A 22,088-nucleotide genomic window follows, 5' to 3' on the forward strand; every position below is an offset into this window, starting at 1 on the left:
AAATAGAATAAGCATACAAAATAAGCTTGAAGAGTGACTGTCGAGAATCTTAATTGAGAAACCCAACATGCATCCTACTCATTGACTCCGAGTTTCTGAAGTCCGATCAAAATTTAATATGAAAGAGTCTGCAACTAGTAGCATTATTTAAATGCTCGAGCTTTGTGATGATTTAATGAAGATGCGCTGTACCTGTACGCACAACTCCGAGAGAAATAGAAAATCTCCTACCCTTTCAAACAAACAATCGACTCTTCATCAATTTCGTTTGCTTCAGCAAACTAGATTAATAACAAGTGGAAATAGGGAACATCATTTTATCATGGATAGCTAAATTATTATTTTTTTTCACATTTCCCGAGGATCTATTGGAAACTGTCTCTCTGTCCTATCGGGATAGGGGTAAAGTCTGCATACCCACTACCCTCCCCGAACCCCATTTGTGAAATTTTATCGGGTCGTTGTTGTTGTTGCTGCTGTTGCCGTTACTGCATCGACCTAGAAATTTCTTTGTTTTTACCAGCCCTAGAGTTTGGTGAATGGTTTTCACACAATAATATTTACACAGCTTGATACCCTTTTGGTTTCTAAAATATCATAAGGCCTCTTGATCTCCTTCACATGTTCAACCCCAATTATTATATCAAAAGCCCCCAACGAAATGATTGATACAGTTGTAGCGACAAACATATGTAAAACTGAAAGCTGCAAGTGTTTGCACAACCTTTTAATTCTATATAATAAGCAAAAAATACTACAGTCAAAAGTACCACGCCCCCTAATTAGTTTCATAGGTTTAGCAATCATTCCGATGAAAGAAATCCTCATTTATCCACTAACAATTTCCTTCTACTGCTGAACCCTCAGTTGTAAAGTTAAAGTTGCCCCAAGGCGCTACCTGCATCCTTACTCTCTTAAATAACAATTGGTAGCCCCTGCCATTTCCTCCCAAGTATGCCCTTGCTTCCAATGGAAGAGACACAAGTCTTAACACATAATGTTACACAAGGTTTCCCACCAATCTATCGACTAGAAAGTAATCCCACTAGTGAGGTCCATCATCAATTCCATATGTGCATAAAATTGGAGAAATAAGTCTTTGTAACAAAATTTATTATTCAAAATCTGAGCAAGCTATGCTCTCTTGTTAACATAATATTTAACTACAACACCCTGAAAGTATCCACCAAATAAGTAGTAACTTAAGGCCACTAACGGAAAATTTGGGAAGACACTAGGAATATCTATTCAGAAGAGAACTTCACATAATAAGAAAACAGCTGCAACCGCTTCCGGACTTTTACCATTATTTCGTTATCATTTGAAGAAACCAACCAACAATTCTCAATTCCTTCAGTTAAAGAAAACCAAGCCACAAGAACCTGAGATTTAAAAAAATAAGGTAAAACTTATTTCTCAATTTTAAAAAGAGACATACACAAGTATGAAGACTAGAGTACTGTAATGGTATACCACATATTTAAACAAATAACTGCCACCCGTCAAGCTGCAGGTATCCTGCAAGTGAAGCAGCATGAGCAGGCGTTTGTCATGTAAACCTGTGGATAAAATGTCCAGAATGAGAACAGAATACAATGAATATAGATCCGGAAGAAACGAAAAACATAAGATGTATAAATCGGTAGTAGAAAAATGCCCATATACTGTTCCCTTCAGATAAATTCCTTCGACTTTAAAATTCCCCCTTTATGGGCCAGTAAGAGTGCTTTTTTTGGGGGGGGGGGGGGAGGCTTTTACCTAAAATACATCACAACACATGAGAGCCCTAGATACTCCATCAACAGTCGGAGAGCATAGGGTCTGGGAGAATGCCTGCAGCACCACAAGTTTTACTCAGAGATTTGCAAAACACTAACTATAGATGGAAAAATTTAACAGTAAACTAAAAAAGAAAATATTGACTGTAACTTTTGACCTTAATCTGCTTATTAAACAGCTTCAACCTACAAACAAGCTCACTGATCAAACTTCATCTCTGTATATCTGCAAAGAACAATAAATGAATTCAAAATTTAAAATGGTTAATTAAACAAAAAAAATCATGTGATTAAGCAAAAAGGGAAGGCTGGAAATAGAGCCTCATTTCAGAAATGTTGAATATAAGCTTGCCTGCGAGGATTCTTCTGACGCTGACCTAAGTCATCATTTGAGAGCTCTGAGAGATGAAATGGGGCATACAGGATAAGTGATATAGGTCCACAGATATGCAGGAGCAGAGCAAATTATGCAAAAACTAGAACACAAGCACCACATATCTCACCTGGTCTCTGTTGGGGATTGCATTCATTATTTGGTTTACCGGCATTATTCTCTTTGCTGCAAAGGAAGCGATTGTTAAGTTTCTTTTCCACTTTTTACAACCATAATCAAAAAATGCCTGCTTCATGCATAGCTGCAATATTTTACAGAACCAAAGTCACTTTCTTACAGACAAATTGTAATAACAAATGACGTTTATAGGTGAGAACGGATGACAAATCCACAAACCAGTAACTGTCGATGAAGACTGAATAAAGACATTGCACAACCAGAACTCTCTCAGAAAAAGTATGCTCCTTAGACTAAACTTACAATAAATATCCATAAATAGCCAAAACAACAAAATGGATCCCTCAAAACATTTGCTTTTCGAGCTAAGCAACCAGTACAAGTTTTTCTTCGAGAGAAAAATATGGGTCACATTTGTCTTGACACTCCATCATGCTATCAGAGTTCACATATCATGAGTAAGTCATCGCAGAACAGAAAGTAGCGATATCTCCATTAAGCAAAACAAGGGAAGAGCACGATGTATTTGCAAAGGAATGAAAGAAACATGTGGAACAAGTATGATACACACAAGCCAGCACGAAGAAGAATACTAATGAAACGGGAATATCCTGAAATGGAGGTGAGAATACTGACCTTGGAGCAGTAGTGAGAGAAGATATTTGCCCAGATGGGCGAGCATTATAAGCACCATCAACAGCAAAATATGGCGAACAGTATGTTGCACCTAATGCTCCAGCAGCCCCAGCTAAAACTGGCAACCTGACAATTGAAAACCAACATCATTTAAAATTACCCAATATAGGGAAAACCAGTGTATCAATATTTATGAATAAATGAACAGAGGTAAAATAATATACAACGATTCAGATGGAAAATATGGTTTCACTCCATAGACGTGCCATTCATCCCATCCACAACTGGGTAAATGATGGAAAATGCTTAAGTAATAAAATCTCCATATAGCACATGGAAGTTACACTCATCTTGACCTGGTCGCATTGGCAGAAAAGCTATGTTGCTCGGACTCTCCGAAAATGTCGCCGGGTGCGTGTCGGATCCTTCAAAAGTAGTGTATTTTTGGAGGACCCGACATGGGTGCCCCGGCATTTTGGAGAGTCCGCGCAACATAGCATAAAAGCTTACCATGTCATCTCAGAATTCCCCAAACCACCACCAACATATCCAGGAAAGGCCATGCCAACAGCAGGAACTCCAATGCCACCGCGGTGCTGTCCCCCGAATTGCATGACTGCAAATTCACAAGAGAGAAAAACTAAGTGTCACTGGGAAGCTGGAGGTAAAAAAAAATGATTTCCCTTTAGGAATATGCACCAATATAATTACCATAATGTACCAATAACAAACCAACATTCTTGATAAATATCACATGGCTCAATATAACTACAGCATAATCTTGCACCTATATAATGACCATAATCTATCAACAATAGACCAACATTCTTGATAAATATCACATATGGCTCAATTTAACTATAGCATAACCTATATCTATATCTATGCTAATAGATCGGAAACAGTCTCTCTGTCCTTCTAGGGTAGGGGTAAGGTTGCGTACATCCTACTCTCCCCATACCCCACTTGTAGGATTTTACTGGGTTGCTGTTGTTGTTGTTGTATATTTATGCTAATAGAAAAGTGGGATACCACTAAATAAAAAGTTGAATGACCAAATGCCCATCAAAAGTCAATGGACGTTTATGCCCCTTAAGAACTAAATTATTCATTCAACATTAATGTAAAAAAATATAAACTATAAAGTTTGTCTTCGAATTTAAAAGTTTGTCTTGAAACTTTAAATAATTTAAAATGGCATGTTTATGTGAAGTCTTTATCTTTTCTAGAGTAAACCTTTTTTAATTCCATAATGTTTATCATATTTTCCGTGACTTATCAAAATACTATACTGAATATTATAAAATTCTGAATATTACAATATTACCCAAAAGAAATTCACTTTTGGAAAATACACTGAATTATTTGAAGAATATAAAGTCGATCAACATTTCAGGGTTATTTTAGTCTATCAACATTTCACCTAAAGTGGTGGGCCAAATAATTCCCAATGTTAAACTACATTTGTCACAAAATGTTTTCTCACACGTACAATTATATGTTGCACATCAAGAGCTAGGGATATCAATGTCAACAACAAAAGTTCTGGCCATGATAGAGCAACCAAAGTGATGAAAGTAAATATACACCAAAAACAACATCCTCTCTGCAGATTCAACTAATATCCAATCATTTTGGTTCAAGAATTGTAATGCAATAACATTGACTTTAGATGCTGCATTGTTTCCCTCTTTTTACTTGTATATAATAATTTCCCAAAAATAAATTGAGTGAAAGAGTACTGCACGAACCATTCTCCAAGGGGCACATACAGATGATGTTTATTAAAGAATGTTATACGAATCATAGTAATTATAAAAGGTCTTACCTGGCAAAAAGGTTGGTGTTGCAGGAAAGTTCTGATCGCCACCACCAACACTTCCAGGTGCACCCATAACCTGAGCTCCGCCATGCAGAACCGATCCCCTTCCAGTGCTCTGAAGAGTGCCTTTTCCTTTTGCAACCATAGCACTCTTTGATTTACTTGAATCCAAAGAAGATTCAAGCTCTCTAGTTTCAGAAATAGACTGTCCAGTTTTTGGGGGAGATGAACCTTGAGATCCAGTACCAGATCGCTGAGCAAACTGCTGACCAGCAACCTGGAAAGAAGGTTGTCCTCGACTTTGAACAGGATTTCTATGAGTAGAGGAGAGGTTTGTTGGCTGAGAAACTCGGTTGAATTGGTTATTTATTACAGGAGATTGGTAGTTTACAAGTGGCATTGCATTAAATCCTCTTCCTTGGCCTCTCAATGGCTGAGATTGAGTAGGATTTATTGTTGAGGAGCCAGGAGGCAACTGCAAACCAGATGATGGTTTCGCAGCTACTGCAGTAGTAGGATCAGCAATATTAAGCTTGTCAAGGCTAATAGAATCACCAACATTCTTCCCTTGCACCACTACAGTTGATCGTGCAGTAGCAGAACTATCTCCTAAAACAGAAGGCTGAGCACTGCGGCTACTTGTCCCGGTTTGCAACTCTCTCTTGTCCGTTGTAGTGATTCCCTTAGTGGAGGAACTAGAGGGGTAAAATGGAGGAGAAGCAGAATTCAAGCTTGACACAAAGCTTAGCTTAGCAGCTGCCACTGCATCATTTTCTACATTTGATACAGGAGTAGATGCTTTGGCTGTGCTGTGATGTGAAAGTTTCTCAGCTGACAGACCAGATCTGAAAATTTCAATTTGATGATGAACATTAAGAAGAATCCTTGCGGATGAGGAAAAGGAGAAAATTAACTGAATTGACACTCACTGTTTGTTTGGTGGAGGCGGTGCACCAATGTTGTCCTTAAATGAGGGCCGATACCTTCTAGGACCCCTGCCTCTCATACCCTTAGAAGCATTATTTTGAATCTTCTGGTTATTATTGTTGCCCTGAATGTTGTCATTGATGTCAGCTTTGGGTCTTCGTGCTCGCACAGTTCCACGTTCAGGCCCTCGCCCTCTACCTCGACCACGATAACGACCCCTTGAAGCCCTCCTACCCTGAGGATTTTGATAGAATAATATTGATATAGCAACACAAGTTATGCAAAAGACTAGGAAAAAAGATAAGCAAAAACGAAGAAGCATGTGGCTATAAGCATTCACCTCTTCATAGTTCCTCTCCTCCACGCTCAATTCTTCGAACTTGTCATGTCCCCATTTCCGATCATCTTTTGATTCCCATAAATTCCTTCCACCAAAAGTTCGCCTAGCAAAACAATTATACAACAATATCAAACTGTGCTCATTATTAATAGAAGAGCATTTGTAACATGTCAGGGTTGTGCATTTAAGAGAGTGAGATAACAGTAAGACCCATAAAGTGGTACATAGAAGCAGCTTGAAAAGCAGCTTATGTAGTTCAGCACATTACCAGCACTGTCAGCAACGCCAATACTTAGAAGGGGTCAAAAAGCATGCCTATTCTGACATCCTCGTACAACTTACAGTTTGATCAAAATCTTCGACTTTGAGAGGAAAGAAGAAATGCAGATTGAACTCATATACGAGTGACCATGCATACCAGTATCCAATCACTTCCATCAAATACTATCAAAACTCATGCTTTGCAGCAGCATCACTTAGAAGAAACATCGCACTTTACAAAACTAAGTTATGATCCCAACTTTCATTGCACTTGTAATTTCCGATTCTTTAGAAAGTTATATTTAGAATTAACAATGAAAACCAAAATCGCTAAACAATAAATTTAGTGCTTCTGCGGAAACATTGAAGATTGCAAACATGAAATTTGATATCTCATTTGCTCTTGAAGAACGGTACAGGTTGTGTGGTGTTGTTTCCTAACAAACCAAGCATCCATATAAAGAGGTTGCAATGCAGCTAACAAAAAAACATTAGACAAATGCAAGACAAAAAATTAAAGCATGATGTAGGTGCTTATTCTATGGTCAAGGGTACATGCAATTTTATCCCTAGTCTTCAATCACTACCTGATCATTTTGTTCTTCTAGATAAAATGCACAGGTCAACAATGACATATACTCAGAATATCATTCTCACTTAGGGAACAGCTATATACCTGGATTCAGGAACAAAACATACACGATTTGTGTAAAGTGTAAATATCCAGTGCCGGTACTTGTAGTTATCTGCTAATTTTCAGTTTAATTTGAAGAATCCACCCAAAGCACCCATACCCATGTCACACCTATTTGATATGGGTAAACTAAGGATCCAAATTGAGAGGTTCCCATTAAACAAAGTCACGGAAAAAAATATACTCCCTCCGTTCTAATTTATGTGAACCTGTTTGACTGGACACGGAGTTTAAGAAAAATGAAGACTTTTGGAATGTATGGTCGGTCCTAAACAAGTGAAAAAAGGGCCCGGAATATTGGTGGTTATAAAAGCTTCTCATTAAGGGTAGAATTGTAAGTTTAAGCTAAATTGTTTCTAAATTTAGAAAGGGGTCATTCTTTTTGGAACGGACCAAAAAGGAAATAGGTTCACATAAACTGGAACGGAGGGAGTATCAGATAAGCAAAATTACAATGGGGGATAGCGTGACTTTGGGTATTTCACCCTTCTTAGTTGAATGGTCTAATTTGTCTGAATATCCGGAAGATACTGGAAGAGGACTTACACTCAACTTTACCCCGATCTTCATTTTTTAAAGAAAATAAAATTTATTAACATTTTGAAATCTTCCACGCTTCATTGCACAAAAGAAATAGAGCATCTATATTTCACTTTCTCTTTTCTTCACTTTTTAAAACTGTGTTAAGCATTCATGCTCTTCATTATCAATTTCATAACTTCTTTTTCATTTAGTATCCAACAGTTCTATATATAAAAATGGATGGTATAGTTTTTATCTTCCCGTGAGGAAAGCTGCAAGAGTTCAAGGTGTACAAGCCTTCATTGTGTATTAATATTAACTACAACGTCCGATCTTCCACAAATACCCCAACCCCTTTTCTGATGGAATAAAATGTAAGAGTTGACCAATGAATAACATGTACTAAAGGAAAAGGAACATGATCATGTTGAAGTCAAAGAGACACGAACAGAATCAGGTACAAACAAAAGGCATCTCGGTGCACAAAGCATCCCGCGTTCACGCAGGATCCGAGAAAGGGCCGCACCAAGGGGTGTGATATAGACAACCTACCCTAATGCAAGCATTAGTAGCTGCGTCCACGGCTCGAACCAGTGACTTATAGGTCATAAGGAGACAACTTTACCATTGCTCCAAGGATCCCTTCAAAATCAGGTACAAACTGAGGGGGGAAAGATGTTGCGGCTAAAACCATTTCTGTCAACATATTCAAAGAACTCATAAGTGTCAACTGAAGGAGCGGAGGACACGTGTAGCTTGACAAGAGGAAAATATTATTCTGCAGGGATGTTCATACGGTGGGAAGAATGCTCTGCATGTGTGAATAAAACCAAGAAGTGCCAGGGACCGAAGATGATTCTGATGAATTTTATACAATAAAGAGTGATGCTCTTGATTTAGAATAATTGGTAGAATGGAATGCAACATGCGTGGTCGATGAAATATTTCAACCATCAGAACAATGGACACTAGGGAAGTTATGGGTGACATCAAACGGGACTAAGTTGTGGGATATGCAAATTAATGGCCCAGAAGGACCAGAGATGCACAGAAGATAGTGAACAACCGATGAAGAAACTCTAGCAGACAAATAGAGGGAACAGAACAAGTAATGGTTCATTATCTACATGCTACCCGTAGTCTTAAGCCAGAAAAGAAAAGCACCAGCTATTAGTATTACAGTACAATTATTCAGACAATATCTTAGATATACAGGACAAAGTAGCTAATGCATAATTAGCATAAAACAATAGAATCTTTTAGCTGTAAAATGACCAAATTCAGCGAATTCACAACAATCAAGGTTTAAACACTGATTTTATTTTAATAACATTTAAGCCCTCAAGCACCAATTTTATAGACTCAAAATACGTCAAACCATCTGACATCTAATCTTCAAAAAGCAATACAATTCCATATTACTACTCCCTGTAATCCATTTTATGCGGCAGAAAACTCTTTAATATTAAAACATCTCATTTTACCCTTAACAAGACGCTCTTACAACCACAGAAATGCCATAGCATGTTTAAGACCACAAGTTGTAGCGATACATTTGTAGCAAAAGCCTTTCTTGAACTATGTGGCCAATCAAACACCTCCATATAAAATAAAATGGAGGGAGTATTTAAAAGGCACACTCTAAACATTAAGCAGTAATTCAACTCAGAAAAAATAAACCAAAAGCTTCCAGAAACTAACATTATAGCTAGATATACCAGGCTCGAAACATTCTCTTTTTTTGACCCAGCCTGATCTAAACACTTTCATCCTACCTTTTCAAATTAGAAAAGTTCATGGAGATGCAACTTCACTAATCAGGTGTTAATGGAACCTGACATTGTAGAAACATTCAGAAAATGTGTTCTCCCACTACAAAAAAAGTAGTATGGACAAAAACCTTTGACCATTGTGCAGATGTTTGATAATACAAGGCTCTCTTGGTGCTTTTCCTTGCATTCTTCCATTCAATTAACTCACGAATGATAACTAATGGTAAAGATCCTCAATCTCCAACCATAAGAGCGGAGGTCCAAGTAACCAAGGATAGAATGTTTAAAAGGCCACCGTCGAGCTCTTAGTTAGGGCAGTTTAGCAACTGGGATTTACTAAATTTAAAAAAAAAAAAATTACATTAAAAAAAGGTTCTTCCACTCAATAAATTTGAGTTAAAGTATGATCAACCTTCTCTTCTAGATCTATAAGTTATCCAGTTCTCTAATGAACAGATTGTTTAAGCTATATGCCACATCAATCAATTTGTATTTCTTGGATGCATATCAAGCACATTGTATAGGATTACTATGTGACTTAAGAAACAGTACCATGTGAATTTGCAATGTTATTTACTACTAGGTTCCTTGATTTTTACTTCTGCAAGAGTTATTTCAAGGGAACAGGTCTAAACCTCATAGCAGTTCATGGATAACTTAGTATGCTAGAGCACAAAGGCATCATAACAAACCATGTGATACTTGCATGTGCCATTTGACACTTCGAGTTATACTGAGTGGACCATCAACTGTGTGGATCATATTTCCCTATGGGTTTGATCATTTTTTCCAATTCAGTTGAAAGTTTACTTGAAAACCGTTGGAACCCCCAAACTGATCCACAAATGTACCCTGTTACTGAGAGCTTTAAGTCACCTTGAAAGAGGGAAGGTGGCACCATATAAGCTGGTATAGTACACCATCACCAGGAATCATTTTAAGGCCAATTAACCAGAAATCCTAAAAGAATCAACAAAGACCGCAATCTTCAAATCCACCGACCAGTAACTGAGAGAGAGGAAGACAGATCTTCATTCCCATTACTAGTAACTACATATAAGCTTCCTGCTGCTACTTTTTCTGAGCATGCAAAGCTTGACATGCTTGATTTTAATAAAAACGCAAAGCAAATGATCAAGAAATTCCTAATTAGCAAGTTGTTCTGCAATTTTCTATCATATAGCAGCTACCTAAAGATTCCTTCAATTCAATCCTTCTCAATTGCACAGGAAATTCTCTTGGAAAGCAATTACCCAATAAGTTAAGAGTACTTTGTATAAGGCAAGAAGTTAAGAGTTCAAAGTTAGCAACAATCTTCCACTCACGAAGTGAGGCTTCTTCCCAGTAAATGCAGATGTCTACAATATGTTTCAGGAGCTAACGCAACTATTGTTATTAATTGCTTAGCAGACGAAATATTTATGAGTTTAACCAAGGTAGAATATCCAAAAGAAACCTTCATGGTCCATATAGCTTTAAAATTCTGAAAGCAATCAGCTGATTATCAAAAATATTGACCAGGACACAATGCTATACTCATATAGGGTGCCAAACTAATTACTCTATCAAATCACATTCTGGTTGGGCAAGATTAGGCCTGTCTGATGGACTAAGTCATGTCTCAACAGCGGCATGTTCAATAGCTCCACTGGACCAAATATCTCTACATGTGTTCATAGTATTTGACGAGTTAAGATGGCACATAAAGTACAAAAACCTTGCAAGTTCCATATAGTTTTAATTTCTGAGAGCAACCAGCTGATTATAAAAAATATTTACCAAGACACGATGCTATACACATATAGAGTGCAAAACAAATTACTGTATCAAATCAGATACTAATGCACTATTTCTGAGCATAGAGAATGGACAATACCTGTGTCGTCCACCGGCATTGTCTCGAAACCTGTCATCGTGCATGTAAAACGCTCCAGCAGTGGGCACTGCAAAGGGTTCATTCTCTTTCTTCTCCTCTTCCTCCCCCGGCAGCACATTATTCTCATTGCCATCACCAATCCCTTGACCTGACCCTGTTCCTTTGCCCACAACCACCTTCACTCCATCAGCACCCTCCGCTACTGCCTCAACCTCGTCCGTAACACTTTCCTCATGACCATCGCCAACAATTCCACCAGCTTCCTCGTACTCATCCTCCTCGTCCTCCCCGTACTCTTCATCATCGTATTCTTCTTCTTCTTCTTCTTCTTCTTCGTCATAATCGGCAGCAGCGCCTTGTCCCTCCGATTCGCCATCAGATTCAACCCTCCGATGGGAATTTTCTCTCTCCTCCGGTTCCCTTTCTTCCTCCTCCTCGTCATCGCTCGCCTCTCTCCTCCGCATCTTCAACGACAACTTCGCTTCTTCCGGGTCGCTCTCGTACTCCGCTTCTGCTTCTCCCGCACTCGCCATTTTTCAACTGCTAAATCTCGCAACAGTTCACACCAAAAGCATAAAAGAACGAAATTTTTATAAACAATAAACTAAAATTTTGAAGAATCGGGGATTAATAAATAAAGGTTGAGGTTTTGGGGTGTGATCTGAATCTTTTGTAGAGTTAGATTAGGGGCAATTGAAAACCCTAGAATTTTAGATGGTGGATTAATTCCGGTACCCACCCAACCCCCAGTCGATTATTTTGTGGATATTTTTACACGTTATTCCTCAAACGATGTGTGTCGTCAGCATATTATATGTAGGGGAAGTCGTCTTACATTCCCGTTTGGGATTCGGATTCTGATTCGGGTTGGACCGTGGACTTGCTGCTCTCCTATTATAGCTAAGGTCGGTGGTCAATGGTCATTTAGCCGTTGGGTTTCTGTTTTCCTTCTCTCTTTCAGGAACAATATCTTCCTCTATTTATTTATTTTAAAACAGTAAAAGATATTTGTATTAAGTCAATAAATATAAAATATTTTACATATACAATTTATTTATTTTTTATCGATTTTAAGTTACGTATAACTATCGATGATGCAGATAAGTATTTACATATTTTTGTTATACAAACTTTTACTCTATCTACTTTATTTTATATAGTACCTTAGAGGTTAAGACTTTTACATGTGGTTTTAAACTATTTTTGTTATACAGTTATGTTATTTATACATAAAAAATTAATTTTAAATAATTGAGAAATTTATGTTCGCAGTGAGATTAAAAGTTAGATGATTTGATTCTCATTCTCCAAATGTTTTCATCTTTTTTATGATAGATAGCTTTTTGCTAATTGTTAAAATACCGATAATTTGGTTCTTTCTTTTGATAACAAGAGTATTGTTTTGACTATTGATATCATTACAATAATTGATTTTCTGACTTAATGAGACTTGTCAAGGAAAGCAAAATACCGATTCAACAATATAGGTCTTATATATAGAGGTATAATTTAAGATTTGAAGTTTATAGTTTTTCTTGATCATCACAACTTAATATACAACAATTATATGTTTCACACTCTCACTCACTCACTCACTTACACACACATATACAACAATACCGTTTATATATATGCCGGATGGATATTTTTAGAACAACAGTTAATATTTTGATCCCGTTGAGAAAATCTTTGGTAAAATAACCCAGCCACCAGAATTTTAAAGTTTGCTATCAGATTTTTCAGACAAAACTATGGCAATGAACTTTAAAATTCTGGCATTGGAATTATTATTTTTTAACGGGGTCAAAATATAAACGGTAGCACTAAATGGGGTGATGTGGTTGAAATTTTATCCTCGCTTTGCCCAATGGGCAGAACTTTAAGTTTTGAAAAACATTGTCTCTCGCTTTTTTTATGGCAACACTTTTAACTTTTAACCTTAAAACTTTGTATATAGAGCAAGCATAGGTCAAAAGTTAAACATCACCCCCAAAAAATCATACTTCTGGAAAATTTTGCATTAAATGATCCTAGTTATGCAAATCTTCCTTGCGAATATTCTCGAAGAAAGAGAGATTGGGCTGTGTAACATAAAAATAGAAAATGCATAATGATATGGGCCTGGACCGTTGAATGCCCAGATGACAGGGAGCGAATAGCGTGACCACTCAATCGAGACTTTTATGTTTAGGAATTTTCATAAACCACTATAGTTTAGACCCTAATAATTATATTTTACTTAATTATTATTTATAGTTACTATTCAATTGTTACTAATTTGTATTCAAACATGCAACGAATATAGCCTATGTTAACTGTATTCGTTTGCGTAACGAATACAACTTGTATCAACTGTATTTGTTCGCGCAATTATATTCATTCGTACAACGAATACAATATGTATCAACTATAATCAAGGCGAATTATAAGGGCGTATACAAAAGATACACAACTAGTGTCAATGTATATGTATTTATTGCGCAAAGAATACAACTAAGGTGAAATACAGAAAATAGAATATTCTTATTGAGATTCAAACTCAATATCTTCCCTAGTTAAGTGGACGCTCTAACTAATTGAGGTAGATCAAAACAATCAATCACTTATATTATAAATTTGCTATAAAATTCAAATATACCTTCTAACGATAAATTGAGGAAAATTTCCACCTACTAATAGAGAATTGGAGGACACGTATGTGAGCACTAAATAGAGATCATGGCTCTGCACAAAAACTCACCAAACATAGCACTAACGCCACTCACAATTCATAACTCCCCCACTGCTCTATCCCTATAATAAACCTTTCATTCTTTAATTGGGCAGGCACACTTACAATATCTTTCTTTCATCTCATCATCATCATCTCTTGGCTATAAGAGTATAACACGCTCATCAAATTTATCAAAAAAACATAGGTCAATTGACTTATTTTATAGTGCAAATGAACCCAACAAAAAGAATATTTGTTAGTTTGCCAGCATATAAAAGTTTAAACTCTGATATAAATACACGTTTAGTGCTTTTTGGGCAGGTAATGCTCCCAATATTTTTATAATATAGTCACATCTATCTCTCTTACATCCTCGCTGTACACAATTATGGTTGATAAAATGATTGTTTTAGGAAACACAACCCTCAAAAGATTAAAAGGAAGGTCAAAATTTGTCATATAAAATAGTATGCAGAGTTCAATAGCACCTGCTCTGAAACAGAAGTCATATAATTTTACTTTTTTCACACAAAACTCATAAAATTTTCACTAACTCACATAAAAATCATGGTAACCGAAAAACATAATTTTTTGGTATTATTTTCTTATTCCAGATATTTTTAGTTTTTATTTTCAATCTAATAAACAATAAGCCAATTAAAATAGAAGAAATATATATTTGTAGCCACTCTAAGAAATAATAGACGATAAAATATATATTTTATATACGTGTGTATTATATACATATAGTATACCTATTCTATATAGATTGGCTAGCAAATGCTGTTAGTTTCAGCCGACCAATATCATATACATAGAAGGATTCACTTTTAGTATTATTTTTATATATGGCTACTGTGTCAGATGGGCTGGGTCGGGTCGGGTTGAGTCATTTATATTTTAATTGACTTATTATTTATTAGACTGAAAAGAAAAAAATTGGAATAAGAAAATACTACAGAAAAATAGTATTTTTCGGTCACTATGATTTTTGTGTGAATTAATGAAAGTTGTATGATTTTTGTGTGAAAAAATAAAGTTATATGACTTTAATGTAAAACGGTCATAGTTGTACAATCATTTGTGAAATTTATCCAAACTTTAAGATATCCGAATTAAATGGCTTGAGAAAAGAATGGTCATGTGAGTCTTATAGCACCAGTTGAAGTTCCCAGACCCCAGTATAGTTTAGCCATATGAAATTCCACGCCATATCATGACAACGCCCTAATTGCCGAAATTTGTCAGCAGTTTTTCATACTTTTTTCCTTATTTGGTATTAAGAAGGAAAAAATAATTAACTCTAAACAAGTACTTTCTCTCTTTTTTTGTCCTTGTTGACAGTCTTTCCTAAATTAATTGTACCATATGCAAAGACAAAAAACAATCACATGTAAATCCAACTTCATTCAGCCCCACCAAATTTTCAACGGATCTTATTTGCCCACCAAAAAAAAAAAAAAAATCACATGTAAACCCAACTTTGCACCAAATTCTCAGTTGACCTTAAGTTGTGTTTACATCGACGATATACAATTTCTTTACACTATCGATATAGTATAACTTATAAAAGCAAGTTAGTTATTATTTTTATCAGGTTATCAATAACTATTATAGAGATTTACTTGTAATTGTCTTGAAGCCACCACTAATACTTGCATTAGGGTATACTATTTGCATCACACCTCTTGGGGCGGCCTTTCACTGGACTCTGCGTGAACGCGGGATGCCTTTTGCACCGGACTTGCTCTTTTACTTGTAATTATCTTATAAATAACGTGATTGCGTGAATATTATTTTTACAATGTTACTCAAAAAAGTTAAATTCATACTCAATGCCAATATCCATGAATCTAGCTAATACCAAACGCCACCACTACTACAATAATTAATCACAGCCCAAATGTGTGTTTTTTGGCTCATTGGTTTACTCTCTCAAAACATTATATATATATATATGTGTGGCCACTTCAGGCCAAGATATAGTTGGAAAAAAGGGAGTAAAAGAGAGGATGGAGTCAATGAAGTTAAGGGCATTTGTTATAGCCATAGTGTTTTTGGGATTGTTTGTAGGGCAATCTAGTGCATCATTCAGTGATTGCTATACTAGATGCTTCATCTTCTGTATGATTGACCCTTCTCAAACTGTATGCAAATGCACTACCAAATGCTTGAAACAATGCATCTTCAATTCAGATTCTGGTAATTCTGTTTCTACCAATAGTATTCAACATAAAGCAGACAGTAGCAACCTTAACTTCTGCAAATTGGGTTGTGCCTTTTCTACCTGCTCCACTCTCAGCAAAAAACATCAACCTAGTAAGTATTTCCTCATTTTTGGTTATGAATGTTACAGTATAAAATTTTTACAGGAAGTGTGACCTATAGGTCACGGGTTCGAGCCGTGAAATCAGTCATGGATTCTTGTGTTAGGTTAGGTTGCCTACATCACATGTCCTTGAGTTGTAGTCAGAGGCGAACCCAGGATTTGAGTGACGCGGGGGCACCACCGCTTTTAGATATGCCAATTACCGGTGGCAAAGTTTGACGTACTAATTCTTTGAAAACATAATGATTATGATACATATCAAGAAAATAAAAATTCAATATTTACTAACATAACTAATTTGGTACTAACATAAAATTATTCGCTCATACTTGAACTCGTTGTAATCATAATATATGTAAACTGTGCAAAGTTTGAACTTTAATGTGTAAATTTTTGTATAAAATATCTCAATGTGATTCTAGCTAATTAGATGTTAATTAGTTAAATGTTTAGGTATCACTAATTAAAATTGAGAAAATATATATCTTGCTGATGCATAGAAAATCATAAGCCACTTGTAAATTTCCATATGGAAAACACACATCAAATTGTTCAAGTTATTTTGCATTTTACTATCTTCAAAAGGTAAACTTTATTAATAATTATGTGGATCCAACTTCACTCTCATTCTTGTAAAAATAATATGTTTTACTTCCCCATCATGCTTAGTTCTTTGATTTACCTCTTTCAATTTTCCTCCAAGATGAATAGGAGATAAAACTTTTAAAGAAAGATAAAGTTCTAAACAAGGTGAATTTGAAAAAGAATAAAATATATTAATACTAAACTAATTCAAAAAGATAAAAGAAAAAATAAACCAGTTAACTACTTAGGGAGTAGTAGTAAGGTAACAAAAAGGAGTAGTAAGTATTGTATTCCATGGTAAGAGCAAAGTTGCACTGTATGCTATTACCAGTCCTACAGCGTAGCTTTCATGTTTTGAGGGGGCCAAGGAAAATATATGGGGGTCCTCACTATACATATAGTTATTTATAATAGATATACACAGGATTTTTTTCGAGGCTAATGGGTCCCGTTACCCCTTAACCCCTAGTGTAGGTCCGCCTCTGGTTGTAGCCCTTTCCTCGACCATGCATGAACGCGGGATATTTCGTGCACTAGAGTGCTTTTTATTTTTTAAAAATGTCATCAAAATTATTTCTCTGGCTTATCTTTTTTTTTTTTTCTCTGCATTCATTAATTTTTTCTTGTCTCTGTAGATGGTGAAAAGATGGATGATTGTGTGGGATCCTGTTCAAGAAACTGCACCAAGAGCTACTCCTCACCATAGAAGTGGCAATATTAGTGGCAACACTACTGCGTACTTTCATTTTGTGGGATTTCACTATCCTCTTTTTATCTTTTTGATTTTTCTTGTTTTTCCTCACTCTCTTTTTCACAGTTAAAGTATGCAAAATCAATCTACAAAAGAATGTGTTTCTTGTTGATTTTGTAGTGTAAGTTGGTCATCTTCTTACTGATCTTGTAATTAACTGCTTCCCTGAAAACAAGGGTTGTGTATCGAAGAATTACAGTATTCTCCACTGATGATTTGTCTGCATTTCTTAAGTTGAGTGAATGCAGTTTGTTTTTGTTGGTTTGTGACGACAATTTATCACATGTAATCAATTATTAGTAGTATTCTTTATTGTATTGTTGTCTTCGCGTGCTCGTGAATGGGGTTTAGTTCATCCCTTTTCCACTATCTCAACAAGATCTGTTCGACAAAAGTTCAACTCTAATATATGTGGGATTTATGGGTGCGCATATCAAATGAAGAAAATTGCCTATCCATACCCGTGAACCACGGAATGCAAAAGCAATAAAGAGCTAATGATTGCACGTGAAGAAAGGAAGATATATAACTCTATTCACTTCTTGATCGTTACTGAAGGAGAAATCTGTTCTTTTACGGATCAAGCAGACAGACATGATTATTTTTCTTGACGAAAAGAAGAGCGAAAAAGTTACTTTCACCATCTGAGATAGATAGGATCCTTCCACTCGAGTTCGAGCCTGATAGGAAACTTACTCCTTGGCATTAACTCAAGACTTGATAGGGATTACTCTTTGGCACTAAATCCGAATTAACCTAAACTCCAATACGGTATAGAATACCATACTGACTTCTTTCCTTTTTAAAAACTATCACAATCTAAACACAACTGAATTCGCCTTCTACAAACTCTTTTATAACTTCCAACTTTTAAAAAAAAACACAACTTTAATCCAAATTATGTCAACCGGTCACAGTGTTTCATGTGTGAAAATTAACCAGTTGTCATCAACTTAGTTAACCGGGTATAAACTGAGACAGGACCATAATGTGCCAAGCAACCAAACGGAATTGATAATCTTTCTGCAATCTACACTAATAATAGCAGCTTCGACCCAACAAAAGCACAAAAATAAAAATAGACAATAGAAGCCTAAACTCGCATAAAGTCAAGTATCTTTTTTTCTTTTGATATTGGAGAAATCCCAGTGGACTATCGGCCTGACTCGAGTTGCGCACAGGGAATTTCTCAGATATCAAAAGAAATGTCGGTGAGTATGGACTCACCCTCTACACTTCTCCCAGCTCAAGTATCAGGCTTTATTCGCGGCAGGGTTCTAACATGTGATATGCCTCTAACCACACATCACATGTTTCGTCCTTACCAATGAACCATACCCTTAGAAGCTTGTCAACTAAAGTTACTGAACAGCTTCGCGGAGAGAAGGCAACACAGAAGGGCAATAATGCCTCAGTACATCCCAAAAAAAAGAGAGGAAATGAATTTAAAGTTGCTCGGTCAAGGTCTACAACAGATGAACGGCACAATGGATATAGTAAACTCTGCTATGTAGGATTACAAGTCTCTTACCTCTCAGACAAAACATTCCCTCTTTCTTATCTTTTCATCTCTGCAACTAAAAGAAAATAATAGGGCACATTCCGTGATGAAAATAATCGCTATGCATCTACACTGCCAAGTCAATCATCTGAAGCTTTAGGAGAGTTTTCAGGTGTCTTCAAGGAACCAGTTGTAGTACCTTTATGTTTCACAACAGCAGCTCTAAACTCCTCAACAATGGATGCATCCTTGAACTTCAGAGCAATTGTAGAAAGCCCTTCTTTCCCGTCACCAGCACTATTCAGGCAAGCAAAAGTGAGCCCTCTTTTGTCCATATTTGTGAGCTTCATTTCTGGATAAAGGCTTGCATTCAAGATCAACCTGTAATTTCCTTTGGTCCTCATAACAAGTCTAGCTTTTCCCTCTCCTGGTGTAGAAACATTTACCTTTAGTTCTCCCTTGCCCCGCTCTTTCCACCCTCCATCAAGAAATTCAAACAGCACAGAATCAGCTGTGAATACGGGCTTTTCATTTTCCTCCCCTGTTTCAACAGAGACCTCTTCTTTGGAAGGAAATCCAGTACCCTCACCCTTGTTCACAATGGATGACCCTGAGTTTCCAAACAGAGAGTTATTTCCATTAGTGGGAAGAGTAAGTCCAAAAGATGGCTGGTCAGTTTTTGCCCCAAAGAGAGAACCAGAACCAGATTCAGCACCAAAACCTAGAGGAGACCCCTCTTTTGAAATAGCTCCAAAGGAGAATGTAGTGCTGGTGAACCCAGTCCCTGCAAGTCCCGTGAAAGCATTTTGGCTACTTGAGAGCTGTTGGAATGAGCTAAACGATGCAGTTTCTGTACCCTTCTCACTTTTCTCACCACCCGCATCAGTTTGTTCTTCATTCTCTGTTTTCTCGACTTCCACATCCTTCTTACTTTCACTTTCGCTCTTCTCAATTACTGTGCTTTCCTTGGTTTCATCCTGGATTTTCTCATCTTCAACCACCTTCTTTTCAGCAGATTCAGGTTTTTCAGACTCATTAGGAATTTCAACTTTCTCCTTGTTAACATTAGGTTCATCAACATTACCTTCTGATGTCTTAGAATTTTGATCAGGTTCCTTTTTACCTTCATTATTCGCATCATCTTCTTCCTTTCCAGTTGCCTCACCAACATCACCTGTTTCTTCTGGTTTCCCACTCTCAACATTGCTTGTGGTCACAGCAGAAGTGACACCGGATTCAGTAGGCAAGCGAATCGCTGCAAAAGGATTAGATGAAGGTCCAGTTGTGGTTGATGTAGTTTGATTGCGACGAACTTTGACAATTCTTCTACTTGCCATCACCTCCTCACTTGCTCTCTTGAAAGTTCCAGTTTCTTGATCAGCTGTATCTTCATCATCATCAAGACCAGGATTGTCCCGTGATATTTCCTTTAGAGCCGCCCTTTTCTTTGATGGTTGAAGAGAATTCTCTGTGTCTCCCATCCGGAAATGAAGAAAGACACCTGACGAGTTCTCAAAAGAAAAGAGATTCTATTTCTGCAGGACATTGCATAGAAGACATCAGTAACCAGACAAACATATTTGAAAAAATATCTACCGAAAACACAAAACCAAGGAATTGGGGAGAAGTCATAGGATTTTAGATAACCAACGAAATGTAAAGGAAACATCTGAGGTGAGTAAAAAGGTTGGTACTTCTTCAAATAAATGCAAGCTTGTTCCACCGATATAAAGACTACCCTACTAAATAAACTCCTAAACACTAACGGCGCAAGTTTCGGATCACGTAGTTGTCAGGGGTATAAGACAGGCATATAATAATGGGGGAAAACAAAAAGGTGCAAGAGGACTGCTCTGCACAATACATGTCTACAGCTACATGTAATGTCTATCCACCAATATTATGTATTATCTCCAGCGTATGATAAGTTTTAGATTCTTAAGTGCTTAACCAGCTTCTACTAGGACCTTAATTTAGATTCAAATCCTATGGGAGAGCAAAGTAATAGGTGGCAGTGCATCCAAATCCTACAAAGAATCTGCAAGAAATATTGTCCAATCTCATTCTTTTCTAGAAATACCAGGCAATGTGTTTGGCAAAAGAAATGCAGAGACAGAAATGGTGGAATTAGACTATTAGAGATTAATAATAATTCGAGATAACTAAACAAATATTTCATACAAATAAGATTTATACATAATTATCAAAGAAAATATGAGAAAATGAAACAAATTCCAAACAGAGAAGTTGCAACATTTGCTTGACCTAGCTATCCGCATTGCAGGTTTCTGATAGAAACAGAAATGCAGCTAGGGAAAAGAAATACACTAGATTCTTTAAATTTACCTATTTCTTTAAATTAAAATATGTTACAACTACTTCAAAACTAGTGGCACTGCTTTGCTCTTCCCATTAACCACAAAGTTGAAGAGGAATACGAATATCTTTACCTTCTAGTATTAAAAACAACTCAATTGCACTCAACTAGGGATGGCAAACGGGGCGGGGCAGGTTTAGCTTTAACCCGCAAAAACTTTAACCCGCCCCGCATACACTTTTGTTTCCCTTTACTTTGTTATTTGCCTACTCATAAATTTAAAAATATTTGGATAGATTTTGGAAGCAGATTCAACAGATTAAAATTATCACTGAATAACAACAAATTTGTCTTTATCGTGAGTTCCTCGTTCGATTTGTAATAAACTGCTTTTGTTATCTAATTTTAAAAAAAAAACAGAAAAAAAGACTTCATCCCATTTTTACCATGTCTGATGGAACAAAGTATTTTTAGTTTAATCATATATGACTAATTGTTTTAGGGCATATGATGTCAAAATAAATTATAAAAAAGCACTTACACAGAGATTTTCTAAATGCCTGGAGATAAAAAAAAGACCAACTTTACTGTCAATTAAAAATTGTATAGACTCATAAAAGACAATTCACTATCAATCTGGACAGATACACAGTTTCATAGAATAACTAGGACATGATTTTGATAAAGTCCGGAAGAGACAGATCGCATTGAGGTATAACCCACCCCGCACCCGCCTCACATAGTTTTGGAAAA

The 22,088-nt window shown here is 36.4% G+C and overlaps 2 protein-coding genes across 2 annotated transcripts; both read right to left on the minus strand.

The window, feature by feature from the left end:
• Window positions 1-1,083: 1,083 nt before the first annotated feature.
• Window positions 1,084-11,997, minus strand: LOC104242229 (protein MLN51 homolog). The gene is made up of 12 exons (XM_009797252.2): window positions 11,140-11,997; window positions 6,015-6,117; window positions 5,677-5,909; window positions 4,754-5,592; window positions 3,436-3,541; window positions 2,926-3,051; window positions 2,282-2,337; window positions 2,131-2,176; window positions 1,937-2,004; window positions 1,759-1,833; window positions 1,474-1,559; window positions 1,084-1,382 (listed from the first exon to the last, which is right to left on the minus strand). The coding sequence occupies exons 1-9, from the start codon at window positions 11,670-11,672 to the stop codon at window positions 1,977-1,979; spliced, it is 2,070 nt and encodes a 689-aa protein (XP_009795554.1). The 5' UTR covers window positions 11,673-11,997; the 3' UTR covers window positions 1,084-1,382; window positions 1,474-1,559; window positions 1,759-1,833; window positions 1,937-1,976.
• A 6,939-nt stretch (window positions 11,998-18,936) lies between these two features.
• Window positions 18,937-20,582, minus strand: LOC104242227 (nuclear pore complex protein NUP50A-like). The gene has a single exon (XM_009797250.2). It carries the CDS (start codon window positions 20,497-20,499, stop codon window positions 19,159-19,161), a length of 1,341 nt encoding a protein of 446 aa, XP_009795552.1. The 5' UTR covers window positions 20,500-20,582; the 3' UTR covers window positions 18,937-19,158.
• Window positions 20,583-22,088: the final 1,506 nt, after the last annotated feature.

The sequence above is a fragment of the Nicotiana sylvestris genome, chromosome 3 (assembly GCF_000393655.2).
Source record: "Nicotiana sylvestris chromosome 3, ASM39365v2, whole genome shotgun sequence".
Lineage (NCBI taxonomy): Eukaryota > Viridiplantae > Streptophyta > Magnoliopsida > Solanales > Solanaceae > Nicotiana > Nicotiana sylvestris.

Coding starts and splice junctions, on each gene's coding strand:
- LOC104242229 (XM_009797252.2), bottom strand. CDS start 11,672: ATGGCGAGTGCGGGAGAAGCAGAAGCGGAGTACGAGAGCGACCCGGAA. Junction 6,118..11,139: donor AATGCCGGTGGACGACACAG/GTATTGTCCATT, acceptor TTGTTTTGCTAG/GCGAACTTTTGGTGGAAGGA. Junction 5,593..5,676: donor CCGCCTCCACCAAACAAACA/GTGAGTGTCAAT, acceptor TGAAATTTTCAG/ATCTGGTCTGTCAGCTGAGA.
- LOC104242227 (XM_009797250.2), bottom strand. CDS start 20,499: ATGGGAGACACAGAGAATTCTCTTCAACCATCAAAGAAAAGGGCGGCT.